Genomic DNA, 20,514 nt, shown 5'->3' on the forward strand with positions numbered 1-20,514 from the left:
AAGGTGTTACATAGTAACACCTTCGACGGTGAGAACTAATAGCGACAGAAGGTCCAACGAGCAACCCACAATCGGTATCATCACGAGCGAGCTGAACCAAATTGTCAAATAGTGATTCAGATAGTTCTCTCTATTCTCGTAAATTGAATTTGATTGTACTAGATACTAACGTTCGTAGTGAGTACAGCGCCACACTGCGCTGTCTCAGGGCCATTATAAGTGCCGACAGCCGTTGATGATTATATTAACTTATTTAAAGCAAGAATCAGCGGAAGTAACGAAATATTGTTTAACGAAAAAAAAAAACGAAACAACAAAACTGCGCTCGAGAGAATCGTGCCACACGTTTCTAATTGTTGCACACGCACGTGTTCGTACGACTGTGAACATTATAATAACGTGTCACTCATAGATGGAGTAATTTATCTACCTATGAAAATCTCGCTTTGTACACGAAACATACTATTACTTTTCCTCCATTTATAGACCTACCTGTCTATCATAACAGTATCTATGATAGTAGATAACAAATACCTAAAAAGGTCCCAGTTCGCCATCATGTTTTACTGTTCGCGTGGCAATCAAGGCATCATTAACAGGAGCCATTGTGCCACCTCAGTCATTACATATTTGCCTCAATCGTTAAAAGGCCAAGTATTGAACCTATCCTCCAGCATATGAGTACCGCGAGTGACCTCATGGTGCTCATATGCTGGCGCACAAACCATCAGCATAAATATATTATTAATAGATTGAATCAATCAAGTTGTATTTTGGTTTTTTATTGATACTTCTTCTTTCAAGAGTCGAAACGCGTTCTACTTTAGCGGTTGCTGAGTTGCTTTGAGGCGAATGTAGGCTGCATGTCCCCGTGAAACACTAGTGAGTAACGCATTTATCTTTGTGGTCTTGGTTCGAACCCGCACATAGGCACGCTTCGTTTCGGCTGGGAGCGAGCCAGCCAGCCGTCGGATGGAACGGTATGCCTAACGGTGATATCGTACGTAAAACCCGAAATCCAGGAGGGGGAGGAGGAAGGGGATACATATTCCACTCGATCGTGGTACTATAATTACTGGACATTCAATCATTTACTGAATATTGTCTAAGTTGCGAATGTTTAGCAGGTGCTTTCCACGTTGCGTAGTACAAACGCTGTCTTCCAGAATATCTGGACATACGGATGTATCTCTTGCCAAAGCATCTCATTAACTGCTAACGGTCTGTCAGTCTATGTGCGACGAAATGGCATCACCCATCAGTCGCCACTGTCAACATTTTCGTCAGTGTTACTCTAGCCTCGCCATATTCTAGTCTCGGTGTTTTTCTGTGATAGATTTTCATATTTAGGTACAAAGATAACTGCGCTATAATTGACAGGCGTGGGCTAACATCTGTAGCGCCGGAGTAGTGCAATGTTCTCTCGAATAATAGACAAGAACAACAGTTATTGAGCGATTTAAAAGTGTAACAATTGCTAATCTGTGCATTCAACCTGGCTGAAAGTAAATTACATGCTGATCTGCTTTTGTTCCAAAAGACATGATGCATTGATTAAGGACATCGCACCCGATGCCGCTTTCGAAGTCACATCTTAGCTAGATGTTCCTGTAGCAGGGCCAACTAAAATGGTCCTGTTACGGCTATCAACAGAACCTGGCGAAATTTCCGCCTTAGGGCCCATTACCAAGTTTATAGTGAAAAATAACACTCTGCTAATTGCCCTACCTAGCTACCTAGACCTTTTTCTTTTAGAATAAAACCCGGGCCACGGTGACGAGGCAGCTAATCTTCGAAGAATAGATGTGGCCCGTAGACGTCTATTAGGGATCCGACTCGAAAGGGCGCTAGGCAACCGCAGTGATCTAGTAAACACAGTGATCGTGAGGAACGCCAAAGACAGATAGAGTGTTCGCTATAATTGAGAAAACTTCTCTAAACCAGCAAAGTGTACCGACGACATTTTTGTGTGATGGTTTGCTGCCATTTCTGAAACAAACAGTATGTTTGTGTTCTAGATGATCAATTCTACCGTATAGTCAAACAAAGCAGTATCGCGTCGTAGTCGAAAATACACAGTAACGTGTCTTGACGAATACCAACCTACGACCAACCAAACTTCCTATACATGCCGCTAATAACCTTTCTGTGATGCGCATCCTAACGATCGGTCCCTTTTCCTCATTGTTCTTACTTGTTTCAGTAATACTCATATAGGCAAAGATGCGTCTTAATACAACTATTCGACTCTATGGAACTGCCAGTCAGACATATTGATTCTATATATATTAATTGCTTTGCTGGTGTTTGGTCAGATTATATAAATCAGACGATGAATTGAGCCTAGTCAATGGCGCTAATAACAAAAATTCGTACGTATTCAAAATACATTAGCTCGTAAGGTAGATCGTTGCTATGGTCTAAACGATATCTGGTCTGTCGTCAGCTGATCGTTAAACTTGGCTCAAATAGAGTGTCGAATTGTACGTGTGTCTAAAAACATTCAGAACAGAACTATTATTCCGTCGGAACAAATCCAGTCTTCACGGACGTGGACGTTGAGCTAACGATCCTTTTTCTAGTCGTTATCTTATCTCCGCTAAAATAAGCAGATTTCCGAAGATAATGCCGAAACTTTCTATCGCCTTCAGGGCAGCCATAGTGAAAGCGAACGCATAAAAGTAATGACCTGCTTCTATATAAGTTGAATCTATAGTAGCTTTTTGGCGGCGTTTAAAATAACCGTGTATATGAAAATGTGGACACTTTTAAATGACTTTACAGTCTGCTAGCTGAAAGAACGAAGACGTAGTCGATGCCTATGGGTATTGCACGGTGTTACCCATACCTCAACTCGAATGAATCTGGCCCAGGTCAAAGCTAATACAGAGCGTTTATTTCGAGTCTAAACGAGGCTTAGATCGTACCATTTTCATTCTGTCGTTCTACGTTCAGAACGAGCGGCGTCCGTGCGATCATGGATGCGTCACAGTAGCATCGCAGAAATCAACTGAACTTACTTACGGCATCAATCAGCGTTTATTGGTTTTAATTTAAAAAATGAAGAATCTATCGTTGACTTTCTGCAGCAGATGCGTATAAGCCCAGTTTTTATCTGAACTGTAAATTCAAATAAATGGGAGAACCAAATCGGTGAATTTGCTTTATCGTTATAGTCGAACCTGACCACTAACGCGGTCGAGTCGTTGCGTCGCAATAGTTTTCAATGCAATTTTCCTTCAGGAAGACAGCCTTAGTCATAACAGCCGACCCAATTTCGCGCCCAAACGACGCTGGTAGCATCAGTATGTAATCGTACGAATAGAAGTATGATACGATCCCGTCTGATATATAACATTATCTGGTCTAGGTAAAATGAAGCTGACATATCAAAGTATGCTAGTTAGATAGTTTCTCTCCTTTTCAGTGGGTTGCGCAATCCGTTCGTCTATAGAATAGCATTTTAATTTAAAAAAAAAAAATTCTGCTGATAGTTACGCCGCTTCGTTGATCATAACGTTTTACTTCACTGTCATCACACAATATCACTAGCGTGTTGAAAATCCACTAAAAATCACTTTCATTTGAAAGCTAACTTGGATCTCCTTCGTGTTCTGCTTCGTTGTCATGAACATAAGCGCAGTCGATCGATATGTTTATTTATCAGCATTGTCTACGTCTATGTACCGCTCATCTCATGACGAAAGCGGTATTAGTCGGGCTGGTAGGATCAGCATTTGTGCACAGTGACGGGCCGATTACCTTGCTACATTTACTTAGCTCAGTTTCAACTACTATATAATCTGGCTTTTATATCGGACGCACCCTCGAAACGACCATTAAGAATTTACGGATTGTCGTAAATTCGTAACGGTTATTACGAATTCAACCTGTTCTGGCTGTATTAATAGATGCGGATTATATATAATTTGACTGGTTAGAGACCAAAATACTATTCTAGAAGCTTAATAAAGCTTGATAGTTCATGAATGCAATAAAGAAAGGTAAACAAAGGTTAGGAGTAAATCTTGTTGACGTGCCGGTTCAGACAGGCATTAGGGAGCAAGGAAGTTAATCACTTTCTATTATAGAGACTTAACAATGCAGTTGACTTTTCCTGAATGCTTCAGACGCATATAACAAGAAGCATTACCATATTGTAATAGTTATTGCTACATACATATGTAAGAACCGTAACCCGCACGCAAGTGGAATAAATTCCGATTATATGAGGATTTTTGCGCACTATTTATCTTGCAATATAAGCCTAAGCTATGCAGTTCAAAAAAACACGTAAAGAAAGATCAAAGAATGCATTTATTGCAAGGATTGATAACGTATAAGTAGGGTAGCTCTACAGTTATTAAACAGCTAACTTTAAAGTTCTTCTGCACTATTTTTTTTACAGTGCATTAACTAATGTCGTCATAGAAAGAAAAACGTCGCTTCAAAAATTTTATCCGTCACATGCGCAGTTCTCAGAGGCAGTGCCAATATTCTCAGATCCGGGGATCGTTGTCCAGAGCTACAACTCGCGTTAGAGTATTAGACAAAGATAACAAGTACACATAATTTAGGTTTCATCAACACGTGAGTATCTGTTTTAATAATGACAGAGATCCGTAATGGCTTGGTGAGTAACATACCTGCCTGCAAATGTTAGGAACACGTTGTAGTCTAGAGTTGGTGTCATGCTGGGAGCAAGTCGTCTGATGGAATGCCTAACCGGCAAACCCGGGCGTAAAACTCGAACCATAGAGAGTTCGTTGTCTAGACAAAAGCCATAAGTAGGCAAGACAGTCTGAGCTGAAAGACGTTGACAGGTCAAACAGCTTCAACGTTATTTGCTGTTCCATCACTCAACAATCGCCAATTAACGTTATTGAAAAATTTCGTCGTGATTGTTTTCCTTTTACCGATGCGACACTTCCCAATTCGTTAGCCGACGTTTCCTAATTCATCTATCAATGATTATCTGTATATGTCGCCACAAAACGACGATGTTAGTTTTCTAAGTGACAATACTATCCCGGGGTCTAACAATCCCATCGAATTGAAGGCTACCCAAATCAACGCCGTTCAGATCTCGGGTCGCAGATCAGACAGGTTATCTCGTGTTGTGGTTAACTTAACCAAACTGTATTCAAAATATACATATGAGCTTCTTCATTGCGTACTATCACCTGTCTCTACTTGTTATGATAATTCTCTCCATCGCTTTTATTCTATTTCCTTTGTAACTTGTTTTTTCTAACAATAACAACCAGCTAATGTTTCGCTTTCTTTCCGCGAAGCACATTGAACTGTTGTATTGGTCAGATTTTTTTCAGCTTCAACGCAAAATAGACGCAGCTCTTAAAAGCCTTCGAGGTTAGACCCTTGCCATAAACATCGTCGAGGGACCGGTGCTTTGTTGCCTTTTGTGCGTTGCTTAACCGTTATGTAGTCACTTTCGGTATTACCGTTGCCTCTGCTAGCGTCTAAGCCCTTTTCATTTCTATACATCACTTTTTAACGTAATGATCGACCAAAGGATATTCCTCCAAAAGCCTCTTGCCACTTCCACCCCACCCCAAATCTCACGTCACTAAACAACTCGTACGGCAGATGATATGATATCTACCCCGTCAATCTGCACGAAGCACGACGATTACATAATAGTCGTTAGTAATGTCAGTGATGTATGTTCGAAGCAGGTGTACCGCTCACATCAAAGCTGCAATCGGCCAATAGGATAACAACTTTAATGACGACAGCAGCAGCGGTAAAAGTGATGCAGAAAAAGAGTTTTTGTGCAGATCCGTTGTCGCAGGCGGATAAAGTGGTAACAGCAGCAATAACAGCATCGGGGAATGTTGACAGGGTCAGCTTTTGACAGCCAGCACTCTTATGGTGGCCAAGGTTACTTCATTCGGCAGGCTTTTTCCAGGTTGGGGTAACTGTACAAAGATGAACTGCGAAAAGACATTCAGTAGCAGTAAAGCAGACGACGGTCGTATCGAAAAAGGACCTTTCTGTGTTAAGTTTCGGCTTGCAGTCGAACTTGGGAATTGTCGTGCTTGGTTTCATGGTGAGCATGAATCGATTTCTATAGCCTAGTTTGAACATCGAAGGTATCTTCAAACAGGTCGATGCCCACACATTGGATCATGTATGCATCGTTAGATTCCACACGATTAGTCGGTGCTGATACCGAGTGAAAAAATCGCCATTGTTCGTATAGACGTATAAACGAGAAACAATTCACTTGACACTTTGAATACAATTTCACAACATCGCTAATACATCGAAAATGCCATTGCCAATACTTACACTCGAACAGTCCCAATAGACGATTCATCTCTTTGTTATTGGTGACTTTGGCGCGCATTTCAAATAGTTTAATTGTTTTTCAGTACGAACACTTCGAGCAGACGCTTGCACTTGTCGTACGTAGAAAGTTCCCTTCACGCATAGAACATTTGTTTTCAAATTGCGCCTACCTTGCTAACGGCGGGACGTTTAACGTACTCATGAGTAAAATCTTATTGCTTTATAGACTGCGGGTTGTTTGTTAATTCGGTTTTACGATCGATAACTCTTCATTGAATATTGAGCAAGAAACGCAGAATGCGTGAATACATGACAAAATGACATTGCACAATACGACTGTACTACGAATAGGGCTAGACGACGAAGACTGATCGTTGAACGCATCATGTACCGCAAAAGTTTACAAATTAACACTATTTGTCTTTAAAAAGTAAACGGCTACCATAGAATGCTATAAATAGCTTTAATAATAATTCAATTTTGTTTACTTTTTGATAAGAGAATTAGCTAGGGCCATAGGGTTTAGTCGTATCCCTAGGCATCTCTGAAAAGCATTTTATTTGTTTTTGTTCTTTATTTATTTAGTACTATCCAGTGAATCATCGTTTCACTAGACCTACTCTCTTTACGAGGACGGTAACAAATCTACTTTATTCAAACAAGCTCACTTGTCTCAATTAAGTATGTATATTTGAAAATCGCTACTAACCCTCCGTAAGTAGGCATAACATGCTTTGATTTTATTCGCTCATTATTTCACTTAGACGGTTACCGTACAGAAGAAATTACCATTGCCTCGTTTAGTAGATAATTGAAACGCAATTTTTGTTCTGGACTTTCAGAAGGGTCACTTGCGAGTAACTTGTATAAGTTTGCCTGTTTTTCTGGTGCCATCTAACAGCATCGTCTCAACCCGTCTGTTATATAGTAAACGTTCGCAAAGGTGATATCGAAAACGATCGCGAACCGTTGCAATGCTAAAAAGCACGTCCCACAAATGTATTATTGTACATCTTAAAACAAAATGACGTTTCTTTGGCAAAACGGCATCCACACATAGGGGTAGTACGTCAATTTGGGCATAGTTAAAGAATCATATAGCTCTAAATATTTGGGCTTGTCTTGAACACCATAAAGATCAAGTCGCTAGCACACGAGGCAGCCTTAGCTATGTTCACAATATAATCCATAAATTTCATCAACCAATCAAACGCAACTTCAGACAGCATGTCCTTTAAGACGATGTCAGTATTTAAATCATATGCATTACTATCCGGATCAGTCTTCAGGTCGGCATTGACATCTGCAGACGACTTAACTGCACACGAAGAAAAAATATTTATTCTGACTATTTTCGCTGTTTCCAGTGCTCGTACCTATTTTAAAGCAGCACCTAGTTACTCCTACCTAGTTTTCTCAAGAAAAATACATAAATGGTGATAAATTCTGATAAATGCACGTCAAAGATCGAAATATATTACGTACAAAGCCATTTCGCCACTACGTTTCACACTGCATACGACGGTCCAGTCATGACATATTTTTAGGGGTGTAATTTTTTTTATTACTAAGTTATCTGAGCAAGCTAACTGTTTCAATCCAAAAAATACACGCACATAAGCTACGTCATTTCCCCTACTAAACGCTAGAATAGTCCTTGAAGTTTCCCAAAATAGCCGGTCGCTTTGTCATTCAAGACGTTGCATACACAACATAATTCTGTTGTTCACCGAGCCCCAGGCAACATTTTCAGTTGGCAACACCAATCAGCACCTGGCATTTGCGGGGTTTCTGGGTAATATATCGTGGCCAGTGGTGCCCCTATTACTGTACCCAGGAATCGCTGTACCGCTTATCTGCTCCCAGATATACATGTAGATATGATCCCTTATCTCAATTCCTAGACAATAATTATCTACAGACGACTGGACAGCCGCTCAGCCACCAGGCGAGGCCAACGAGCTACCCGTGTCCTTATGGGAGTTATGAACCTGTCTGCCATACGTAGGCCTAGCTGCCTTGGCCACCGATGAACGGCTTTACTGTGCAGATAGACAGATAAATAAATTTATATGAGGAAGATGTAAATCACATCTAACAGACAAAGTTAATGAAATTGAATTCTGCTTAGATGGTGAAATCGATTTACCTTTATTTGGTTTAAAATATATAAGTCACGATTATATACTGCATGAAATTCTAACCGACTGATAACAGACAATCGTAGAAAAAAAACGAGTAACGAGGTGATACGCCACAAAGTGGATCTACTAAATCAATTAGAAATGCTTCTAAACACAAAATACGAAATTTAAGCAAACTTCGCGCTCCCTGACACTCGATATTGGTAGGCGAACACATACGTCCAATTGCGTACCTGAGACGTTCATTAAGTCCGCACAGAACTGGCTATCTGTGATCGTTTTTCGAGAGTTTGGTTACAGTGGTAACTAACGTACGATAAAGCTTCGAACTGATGACTACGCGACGAACCTAGCGCGTCGCCTGTGGCACGTACAAGCGACGGGTCGATCTTATTTGTTTCTCTTCTTTCCAACTATTACTCGATCGAGGCTAACCTCTGCTTTGACAAGAGCCCCGGAATCCGTTCAGGTCTGACGCACAAGTAAAATTAACAAATGGACGCTCGGTTGTTCAGTGCAGAAGCACCCAACACGTACACAGTCACAGATGTGGACCAGCGTCATTGATGCTATTTTTCACTAAAAATACCAACTTCCTCTGGGCATGAAAGGTCCTAGCGGCAGTGATTGTTATTCATAGCGTCGAATCAGACTGCAGGCCGAATTCCGCAAAAGCCCTGAGTCGGCTCGTAGAAGTATTCCTTGTGTGTTATAATTCGAATAGAACAACCCTTTCGCTGGCAATAGGCTACCACGTTAGATTTTGTTACTTGTACTAGCGGTGAAGCTGTTTGCTGACTTTGTCGTTACCACGGCCATTTCTACTTCCAAATTCAGTTTACATTTTAACGTTAATGGAATCATTCGCATCGCCATCGGCTTACATCGACATCTGACTCATTATCTTACACCATATCGTCATCCCTCATAAATTTCACTTGCAAAGCAGGGTCTTGTTAGCGACTACAGGAATTGTTCGACACAGTTCCACAGCTCTACTGCGACCAAACGGATGTAAAAATCACCTGGAATTGTGGCTTTCACAATTCAATTGAGTTAGTCATTGACGCGTAACGTCGCGCAAGCAATAGAGTTTGTGACTGCTAAATGATCTGGATTACTTTGTATGTCGGTAATTCGAGGAGATTCCTAGTCACTCCTGTTCTATATGTATCTATTCGTCACCGCCTAGGCGTCACCTAGCGCCTAATGCTAGGTAAAGTAAACGAATAAGGTATGTTCTAGGATTGTTGTTTCGGTTCAACACTCCGAGACACGGCGTTCGTTTGCCCATAACAAAGCTATAGGGGAGCACGTAGAACGTCCGACAGCCGCATAATTAGACTATGGAAAGAAATCATCACGTGTTTGACACTCGTAAAGATGTGGACTCGTAATGCGACAGCATAACAGTTCCAGTTTCGAAGAAAACTTTCGCCAGCATGTTACAGGAAACAAGATTCTCTCAATATGACGAAGTTTTAGCATGATTTCGACGATGACGACGACTTGTGGGTTCGGACATGTGCCGAACGAAGGGTAGCCATCTTTTAGTATTAGCGCATTTGTATATATCTTTTATTTCATTCTTGGTTAAACGATATGAAGAAAAAAAAAACTAATTCCACAACGTTTCGTGCTGCATAACATATCCAACCTGCTTGAGACAACGAAGGGCGCACTGACATCACCAAGCAGTCTTATACTGATAATACACACTCATCTCAGACAAGGCTGTTCTGTTTAAACGGTAAGGAATAAGTTATAAAATTTCGGTGAAACGATGCCGTCGATCAAATTTGTGTAGTCGTCGGAACGAAACTCAGCTACAGCGAAATTAATCACTTAGACAATGCGATATCTTATTAGATGGCTCGTCACAAAAAAAAGACGAGCGGCGTAACAGACTCCAAGAATTTCTTTCGTACGAATTTGTTTTTATCATTATTCTATAGAGTAAGCACTAAGCAGCAATCACAGGACATCTACCTGCCTTGAAGCGTAATTCTGAATTACCTTTACCAATCCATCGTATAAAACGTCCTGTAACCTAATAAACAATCTTCCTTCAATGCATTGTAACAGCTGCTAGGCTTCAACATAGTTCTTTCACATATTCGTACATATCATCTTGCTGGAAAGCCGCTTAACACATGGGAGACGATTCTACGCTGAACCTAGTAAAGTGTTCCAGTTGCTACATCACGTAAAATTATCAAGACTACTTCGTATTTTAGATAGACCTTACTTCGTTTTGTTATCGCAGTTAAGTCGGTATAGTAGGACGAGTCGCTCATAGCGTCTTGCACAAATCATATAAACATGGATTTTTCCCGGTCTTTTTGTAAATTCTCTCGCGTTAGTTCGCTGTGAGAAACTCGTTGCCTTTACCATGTTTATCCATATTTTTTTGCTCTCTCATCTCTTTCATTTTTCCTATATACTATATAAAATGGCAATGGCGTTAAAGCTATTTGCCAAAAAATGTAATGCTGCCCATGGCAATTCCATCTGCGTTCACCTTTGTCAAAATTGACATCGCCATTAGAATGCTATTCTTTACGCGACAGCGTTTAGATAGATACAGAACGCAAAGACCCTGTAGGGACCTCTGTAGCTTCTATCTATCCATCATTGTTCCGATGGCAGCGCATACAAAATAGCACAGAACGCAGTTGTTCTTCTGTGGATCATTGTCAACATTTCCCGAAATATCTCCTATAGGCGATTCTTTAGACGAAGTTTCTTGTATTTGATCCTGGCCCCAAGAAAGGCTGGTTCCTTTAAAGACACGCCTTTAGATGCTAGGATATCTGCATACTAGTAGAGAGAAAACAAATCATTAATCGTCAATGGTAACACGGGATTAATAACCAATGGACGTTACTGTTACTGCAACAAGATTAGAGTGGAGGACGACATGAACTAACTTTTATAGCTCGTCTAGACTAGAGCGTTCGCATTAATTGTGTCGAACGAGGTCTTTCTCTCGGTGAACGTCCGTATAATGTTGTCGATGCTTCCTGTCCGATATTTCGCTTTGTTTGCCTTCGCCTATTCGACTCATCACCTCTATTTCCCCGCTGTAATTGTGACAAATCAGAGTGAGTTATACTGATTCATTTGTACGACGTTCTCCATTAGCTCTGTTTGAATCATCCGGTATGATTCCTTTCGTTCGTAGATGTTTTGTGACTGCGCGAACTGTTCGCTGATGATTCAGGTGACGCCAAAACGGCCGCTTTCGGCAACGCGCCAGCCGCTAGAATGGTACGTAGCGGCCAAACTGCACTACTTTCCATCTGGCAACATGAATGAGGAAAGCAGCGAACACGAGCGCTCGACAGAGAAATGGCTGCTGCCGCGGACTGCAAACGATGGGTCGATGGCCTTAACTGGCAGACACCCACTGCACCGCCCAATAAACGCACAGCATCTGAGAACAGGACACGCGGCAGGTGAAACGAACTAGCCGTCACGTGTCCATGTTGCATCACCAGCAACAGCAGCATCGACATCAACTAAAGAGCCAAAAGGCGACAAAACGACAACGAGGGCAACCTATGGTAACTTCTATTGCTGCTGCTGCTGTTGTTGGAGAACTAACAAGAATAAACATAGTTCGATCCTAATTGTGTACGTGGATGCTTGCCATAGCAGACGGAACGGCTGATGACCCATAATAGGACTATTGTGATGATCACCTTTTAGGACCAGCATCAGAGCTAAGAACACATTTGATCTGGTTAGGGCGAATCGAAAGCGCTTAATAATCATCGTAAGGGCAGGCGAGTAAACGGACCGACCGCTAAGCGGCCAGACTGTGCCGTGGTGCCTGTCATCGTAAACATTCATGCCAATATAACAGATTGGGGATCGCGTTACGTGGTCGTAATATGACAGAAAAGAAGAGGCACGACTGATAACTGTCGCTGTATCCGTAAAACGAGCCACGGGCTTTGCTTGGCGTGGCCATATTGTAAGCAACCACTTTTAGCTTAGTCAGTCTCCTACTACAGATGACATAGATCGATAATGATGATTTCGGCAGTATTATATTCGAAGGCATGCGTGATTTGGTTCATGCGTTATATTGTATAAGTTACCGCAGCTCAATCTGAATTTATTTCGGTATTATGACAGTGCCAAGAAACGAATTAGAGCATGTCTAAGAAGCTACACACATTGGCCACTGTATGATAAGGGTGTCCACTAAAAAAAAAGAGAAAAGCAACAACTAATAATGGCTCTAGTAGTCCGACATCATTCTGTCGTTAAGCGTCAGACAGTATATCTATCGCCCATAGCAAATTGCCTTATGCGAAATGATCAACAGCCCAAGTTCATAGAAACCTATAAGCCTTAAAGTGCCATCATATTTGCGATAACAAACAAAACTATTTTACCGCATCACTTCACTAACCTGAAAAGAAACAAATGGGTATCATACAATGCCTATACTCAGAAAAATCGATGTGGTACCTTCATGAACGATCATTTAATCTATATTTCATAATTGCAAACGAATACTGCTAAGAAACAGCAACAACGACGACTAAGTTATCGTGGTGGCGAGGTTATCTTTTGGCTCTTTTTTTTTTTCTCGTTTGCTTACTTATCAAATATAAATCTCATTTATCTTGCTTGTTTTCTGTTACTGCTATCGAGCCGTTGGCCTGCTTATAAAAATGTTAGATTTCACTCGCGATTCCATTCCAATGCACAAGCAGTCGTCGTTAACTTCAGTGGCGCGCCGATTCCCCGTTATCTTTATTTACTTTCATCTTTGTCTACTTCCGATTTTTTTGCAATGGAATATTCCCTAGCGGCCAGTTTTTTCAACCCGAAATCGCAGTGTCCCTAACTATACGGCAATCGCATGAGACCCCGCAGAAGCTGTGGCACGCAAAAAAATCATTGAAAATTATCACGCGACTTCGGCCGACAGTCTCCCTAAAAATAAATCGCGCTTCCTCCCTTGAGCAAAAACTGCAATTACTATTTTGCGAACTTAGGGACTCTTTACAGGAAAAAAAATGTTGCAAATAGCGTGATAGGTTGCTAGCTATCGACGTAACCATCGGCAGCCGGCGTTCAGAGAAGACATGTCTAGATTTTCGGAAAAAAAAATTGATAATCTTTTGATTTCACGTATCAATTCACGCTGTTTGCAGAAAGGTTCACCGCAACCAAGCACCAACAGAAGTACTCTATTTTTTAATGGCCCTCATTCAGTTTTATTTACTTAACATAAACAATTGTATGACGTTTTCATTAAAAATTTATTTTCTCAAAGGCAATTACCGTACCCCTACGACTAATGTCACTGTCTTCGCCCCGATTAATAGAAGAAATATAATTGATTTGCCCTTCTACAAGCGTGTGCAAGAGAAATCACTCATCAGTCTCCAACTGATTAACATACCCCCGAGCGTCTACGAAAATGACAATTGTCAATAAGGCATTCCCGCAATTTTTGAAACCTATACCATTAATTGATTGGGAATAGCAACCCATTACGCCTTTTGGTAATCAGGGACCGAAAGGCCATGTCGATGCGGCGTTGCCTTCTTTTTGAAGGCTTACAAAAAGCGAAGACATGACACCATTATTATTATTGGTACCATTTCGGCGAAGGCGCTCTTAGCAATGGGCGCTTTTGAAGAAATATTTAGGCCATATTTTGTAGTGAAGTACTTGAGTAGACTGCTGATCGTTTTATGTTTAGATGGACCGATTACCGTTGCTCCACACGCGCGGTAATCTGCAGCCGCTGCCGTCGTCGGCCATTTACCGTTGTAATACCATCTTTAAACTGCTATAAATTAATTTTTACCCGTTAATAGTTATTTTTATACGCAACTCGCGTAACAGCTTACAAGACCTTCGCAGTGATGAAATCTGTGCCTACGGTACAGTTTTGCTGTCTTTTTCTCTTTTAGTGCTTAGGCCCGTTTCCGAACCTTGTTACATCGTAATTGCTCTTGAAATACCAACGATAATAGTAGCTTTTTTGAAAAGTACTGAAGTAGGTATACAGTTGCTAAGGCGTTAAGAAACAAAATACCCAAAGTGTACACAGGGCAGCTGAAACTGCGCGAAAAGACGGCAACTACTGCTACAGTTTAGTGTTATAACCATGATCTCGTCACGGTACCACGTTGCTCGTGTTATCTAGTCTCTCTATTACTATTTATTGTCCAGCGATGCGCGCAAGACAAAATCAAAAGGACACGACAAGCAAGCCCTCAGCTTTCTAGCACCGCCATTGCATTCATTATCCAGTCAGACGGAACATTTAGTAGTAAGATAGGACATTTTCTAACCCTATTATATCGTTGTGTGAACAAGCGGCTCTTGTTCATCACTAGTGTCAATATGAAAATTGTTTCTTGTAGGAAACCTTCAGCATTGCGTGTCGCTCAGCTGGGCACTGAAGAATAACACTACTACTGATCATGTCTGTCGCCGTTCGCTGTATAGCCGCTGCTCGCTGACTCCTGACGAACGGCGAAGCTTCACGAGAAGCTTTGAGCGGCCGCTTGTTGCTTGATAATAATGTTAACCTGACGGACGGACGGACGGACGGGCGGGCGGGCGGGCGGACGAACGAACGAACGAACGAAGCTAATGCGACTCAGCGAGCGTCCGCGTTTTGACGTTTTCCTTTTTTGGCAGAATGCTATACGTTATGTCGATCCAGCAATAAAAGAATGACGCTTACTTGTACTTTCGCTCGACGGCGCTGCCCATCGATGTCGTTTTTCCATTGTCTTCTATTCCTGTGTCGAGTACAAATACATGCTTTTGTAAGCTCTGCCAACGTAAGTAACGCACGAGGCGGCGGATGAAGCAACGTATATATATATACACTAACTTTACGTCGTCTTGCTGATCAGCGGGAACTTCTGACTTTTGATGCTATCGTCGTCGATTCTGTAACGTATTGTACGTGTTGCATCCTTTTCATTTTCGTCCTCCTTTGTCTTCACTCGAGTAACCCATAAGTTTGTCTGCTACTACAGCCGCAACGCTGCCAACTTGTCCTGCAGTCGCTGCTGCCATGCACATCTGTCTTTCCCAAGTGATTCAACACGTCTTAAATGTGTAATACGCTGTATAAATGATATTTTATACATTAATAATAAAAATATTGCTGCCACCATCACGATCGCTGCCCGTCGGTTATGTTTATTAGCAATACCCAGGCGTATCTATTCTGAGATATGCTCGTGTATCTAGCAGTTTTTCGCATACGTGTCGGATCCTGAGAGGAGTGCAGGACGGCAATGCTATCCATTGTAGCTGCTAGGTGTCTATTAGTAATAGCAGCGAGTGTCGTCATCGGCCGGCAACTGTTGCGCCGATGAGACCCATAATGATCTATCTAATCGATTGGAGTCGATTTTTCTAGTCTAGAGCCACTGCTGCTTGCGCCGATGATTGGCACAGCGCTTAGGGGTGAGGGTGATGATACCATCCTTCTTTGCCAGGAAATAGTAGCTTTCTCACAAGCTTTTTCTTCATCTCTCAAATAGAATACTCTTGAAATCTAATTTGCGTCCTGGATTAAAGTTACGACAACTTTAAAAAATTATCGCGTTTCGAAACTGCTCACTGCTACTAACAGAGAACTGGTAGTGTATAGTAGAATAGTGATGTTTTGGTGAAGGCACATGCGACCATTTTCCGCGCGCGAACAATTCCAGCGAGGCAAAATAACATTACTATTATATTGCTACTGCTGTTACTTCTGCGTAAGTACAATAGTCCATCTCGAGCTGGCTTTACTCGACGGATAATAAGACGCGTAATAATGGAAACGCTACTGGCAGAAAACGAGCGGGACGTAACCTCCTGCCTAGCAATGTCAGAAAAGTAAAAGTGGATAAGGAGCTGGACGTAGCGGAGTGCGTATAGCATCACCCTACACAGATACGCACCTTTGATAACGATCACGTATAGGAAAGCAGTACTATCGATAAGCGAAGGCATCTTCCTGACTATCACACAATAGAAATGGTCACTAACACGGAAATCTAATAATCATCTAGTGCGGCCAATCAACATTTTCCTCATTCATACGCACATCTGCATTTTCTACACGTACCAACATAACTATTACCGCCAACCAGATGATCATTATGCTGGCAATATAAAACTCAGACGTGTCTTTGAATGATGATCAGATATCGATTTGTTCGCACTGTAAACTGATGCGACACGCCTGTTGAAGTTATCGCGGTCTCCGACTATTATCCCTTTCAAGCTGCGAGGCAGGTAGGGGAACTAAATTTGGATTAAATCAAGCCGCTTCCATTTTGCTTCTCTGCGATCTACGTCATTATAGTGTTTATCATCATCATAATCATAATCATTATAGAGGCAGTCCTTCAGCCGCGTTGTCCACAGAGAAGGGCCTTTGAGCCCTATCTAATGGCAATGGTGTCTATGCAGTTGCCAAGCCTTGACGCTGTCCCTGTCACTATAAGCGTGACCAAAGCTGGCATCGAAAGCTAAGTCATCGCCGCCGTACGTGGCCGAAGTCAGCGTTTGACAGAAAAACGGAAATTATCGACTGATAACGAGAGGAACAATCGTAAGTTACGCCGACAGGATGCGATGTATAACTACGTACAGACAAATGCGAAGATTTTCATTGCAAACATGGTGAGGACGAGGTGGTTCACGGTTGTAGTGAGGTGGACGGCTCGTCTTCAGGAACTTCATCGATGTCCCAGTAGGTTACGACGCCGGTATCCATAGCGGCGGCTGGAACAACTTAAGCTACAGAAACGTCGTTCATATCTGCTGGAAGTGGTGGTAAAAGTTAAAGCTGCTCCATCAATAGAGAAAACGATCAAGTTGGACGGACAAAGATGAGAAGAAGAGGCGGACAAAAAGCAACATCAGATGGCCGAAAACGACTAGAAAAGCAGACTAAGACGAAAATACAAGGCATCGAAAAATGGGTCAACAATGAATGAAAGCCCAACAGATAGTCGTCTAGCTGAACCGTACGAAGAGTACGAAGTTGAACAAAACGATCCATCGTAAAGAAAACAACAATGAATAATGAAGCAAAGTCATATGGACACTCAGCTAGCACGTGTTAAGCTATAGATTGTGGAAGCAAGCGTCGGCAGACCATAAAGCCTGCCGGAGTGCAGTGCGTTAGTCATACTGGTACAAGCCGCAGTGTTATAGAAATTTGAAATTCAACAGTCAAACACTTGAAAATAAATTGAATAATATACATCGAGCTGAAACCATATCTAGTATGTACCTACGTTTGTTACAACCGCATTAATTGCAAAATAATAACAAAATATAAAACGCATACATGATCAATAGAAAATACCAAGATGCTAAATTCGTTGGGAAACTTACTTAAAAATATAACCAAAACGTCCCTCACTTGACGGAAATATTTTTTGGGCTTCGAAAGAGGTAACTGGAAGTTAATTGACTGGTAACAGCAATATTGCAGCAAATTTGCCACTTACAAACAATACTGTGTGTAAAAACTATTCAAGCAGTTTAATCAAAAACCTACGATAATCATTAATTGTAATCTCTTAAGTTTCCTACGGCGTTTATACTACTTACTTATGTTTACCATTCCTTATTCAGTAGTTTTAAATCCTTCATCTCAATATATTGCTCCCTAATACTGAGCTTCGTGAGTCAAAATGCATCGGCTATGCAGAAGATCATCTACGATATATTCAAATCGCCTGACGTTTCTTTAAACGCGCGTAAGCAAACGGAACGATTCGCGTACTGATCCGTATGGCTAAGGGTTGAGGTGCCGAGTGGTTCTCTGATAAGGACTCTTCTAATCCGCTGCTATGCTAGAACCCCGTAGCTGGTGCTACCGCATCGCCTCGCGACTTTTCCATCCTTACGGTGCCTTTATGGTCGTCAACGTGTCTGTATCGTTGAAATCTTGACAAATGTTTTTGTTTGTACGAATGTGTTCTTAGCTAGATCCTTTTTGTCACACCTCTTGGCCCTCGTCCAATCAAGCGGCTATTGACTGACCGATTTCTGGCAACTCAACGGCATCGCAGCCTCCAGCAGCGACTTTAGCTGCAATAACAATCGCAGAACAGTAGATATTCGGTACATCAGACCGTGGGCATCGTTAAAGCTAATCTCTGCAAGCGAGCTCCGGTCAGCTTCGAAAAAAACAGCATTTTCGGTGTAGACTGTCCTCTTCTGCAACCTCCTCCACCCCCTTTATTCCACTTGAATTCATCGCTTCTCTTTTGTATGAATCATTCTAACAAGTGTAATCAATTGGTTGTCGAAAATATAATTCAAAGCAAATGTTTGTAGAATAATGAAGCTGCAATGGCAGAAATAAGTTTTGAAGCAGGATAGATGTATACATATAAGAACGATGACACTACACTTTCGCTTGAAGTTTCTCACCAAACGGGTCTCGATCAGTGATTTGCAAGCGTCATCACCGCAGCGCAGTGAAGAATCAACAAACGATGGGAAACCGTGCCTTTAAGTATACAAATTGAGGCCGGCCTAATTTACGAGAAAAGCGATGGGTAATATCTAAACGATATTTTTTCGTTACTGACAATATATCAAATTCAAGCAGGTAGTTGTTATTCTATTGAAAAAATAATCCACCAAAAACAGCTCTTTGTTACCTTATATACGTGCGTCTGTGTATGTATATACCTGCATGTTTTTTTTTAAGCCCCAACCATAAAATTACCTACCACGTGGTAAGTTATGTCGCTTCCTTTTTGTTGTTTCATTGATTGTGGCCAGTGTTCCTCGGGTGGTAAGCGACGAAGTGTCATTCTGACAGAGGCGGTCCATCAAAAGACAAACCCCGGGAGAAAGCTGACGGAAGCGCACCGTCTGAGTTGTTTATCTCTTGTCATCTCATGTTGATTCGTTTGTCTTTAAGCGGCAAACTACTTCGAGCCCTACGTATTGCTTATTTGTGTGAATGTTATCTCTACTATCTATGTAGACCCCACACCTCAAACGCGTCGTGTCCGCTTAAAACACTTTCCTTGCATTTTGTATGATGTCGACGTAATCATTTCTACTCCTTCTGTTGACTGACGAGACAAATGACGCGATCTTGTGCACGCTTCCGCAATCGAGCCTCGAGTAATAACGCTGCCCAGACGACCTAGCGCATTTATTCAGACGATTAGGAGATGGCTGGTTATTATTGCTTAGTATTAACTATGGGCGTTGAACTTTACCACATCGGCCAAGTGGATTTGTCAGGGCGGCACAATTAGACTGTAAAGTATGATTATTGGGCTTGCAGTTATCCGTTAGCCGTTTTATTGCTGTTGTCCTAGAAATTGTCTTGTTAGAAGGACTCGAAATGCGTTAGGAATGTTACTTGCTTAAATAATGGCTTATCTCTGAACAAACCTTCCAATTAGCTGTTGCTTTACACGAAAAAAGGTACTGTATACACATGCAATTGTATGTCGGCCGTGTTGTAAATTTACTGACATATTCCTCTAATTTTTGTATGAACTGCTTTGCGAAGAGCTCAACTATCTACGGGTCGTCAAGCTGATATTCAATAATTTAGGTACGTTAAACCCTTACAATTTTCCCCAAGAATCATGATGGATGTTAGTACGCTTGAGGATCTTATCTTTGTTTATACGCACCGCCTTGGCGACGATGCATTTATGGCGAGATCTGGATCTACATATGTTTTATCATACACACGACGAAAGGCTGGCCTTTACGGCATCTTAAAACCCGTAAGACACATCGTACCAAACGCCGCCATCACAATGGCGTATGACATTTCCTACTAATTTTCTTCTCTATTCTGTCTCATAAGTTACATAAGTAATATGAGGAGCGTCCTACCGATACAAGTGAGCGCATGCACACAGCCATGTTCCGGATCTGCAAAATGTATCCGAACAAAACCCACATGGAAGCGGCCGAAACTTTTATATTCTTCCCCACCCGACGAAAATCGCGAACCTACGTGAACATCGACCTTGTAAGAATAAAGTACTCGTCATTAGCTACTTAGCAACTACGA

The 20,514-nt window shown here is 41.6% G+C and overlaps 2 protein-coding genes across 12 annotated transcripts in view; both read right to left on the reverse strand.

Moving 5' to 3' along the window:
• The window catches only part of LOC147752258 (uncharacterized), a 15,973-nt gene extending 9,535 nt beyond the window's left edge, over positions 1 to 6,438 (reverse strand). For 6 of the 9 annotated variants that reach the window (XR_015314571.1, XM_086972079.1, XM_086972081.1 and 3 more), the window contains exons 1-2: positions 6,313 to 6,438; positions 4,647 to 4,806 (exon numbers count right to left, since the gene is read on the reverse strand). Coding sequence is in view for 6 of the 9 variants with exons in the window: in XM_086972079.1 (XP_086828205.1) it covers positions 4,647 to 4,806; positions 6,313 to 6,370 (218 nt within the window). In the remaining 3 variants the exon portion in view is untranslated. Of the gene's footprint in view, positions 1 to 4,298; positions 4,807 to 5,623; positions 5,717 to 6,312 lie in introns of those variants that run through there. The other 3 variants (XR_015314572.1, XR_015314573.1, XM_086972083.1) reach the window with 3 other exon arrangements.
• LOC111269381 (tyrosine-protein phosphatase non-receptor type 4) overlaps positions 1 to 20,514 on the reverse strand; it is a 61,121-nt gene that overhangs the window by 28,003 nt on the left and 12,604 nt on the right. The window lies entirely within an intron of this gene.

Source organism: Varroa jacobsoni, unplaced genomic scaffold, assembly GCF_002532875.2.
Source record: "Varroa jacobsoni isolate VJ856 unplaced genomic scaffold, vjacob_1.0 scaffold_1383, whole genome shotgun sequence".
Classification (NCBI taxonomy): Eukaryota; Metazoa; Arthropoda; class Arachnida; order Mesostigmata; family Varroidae; genus Varroa; species Varroa jacobsoni.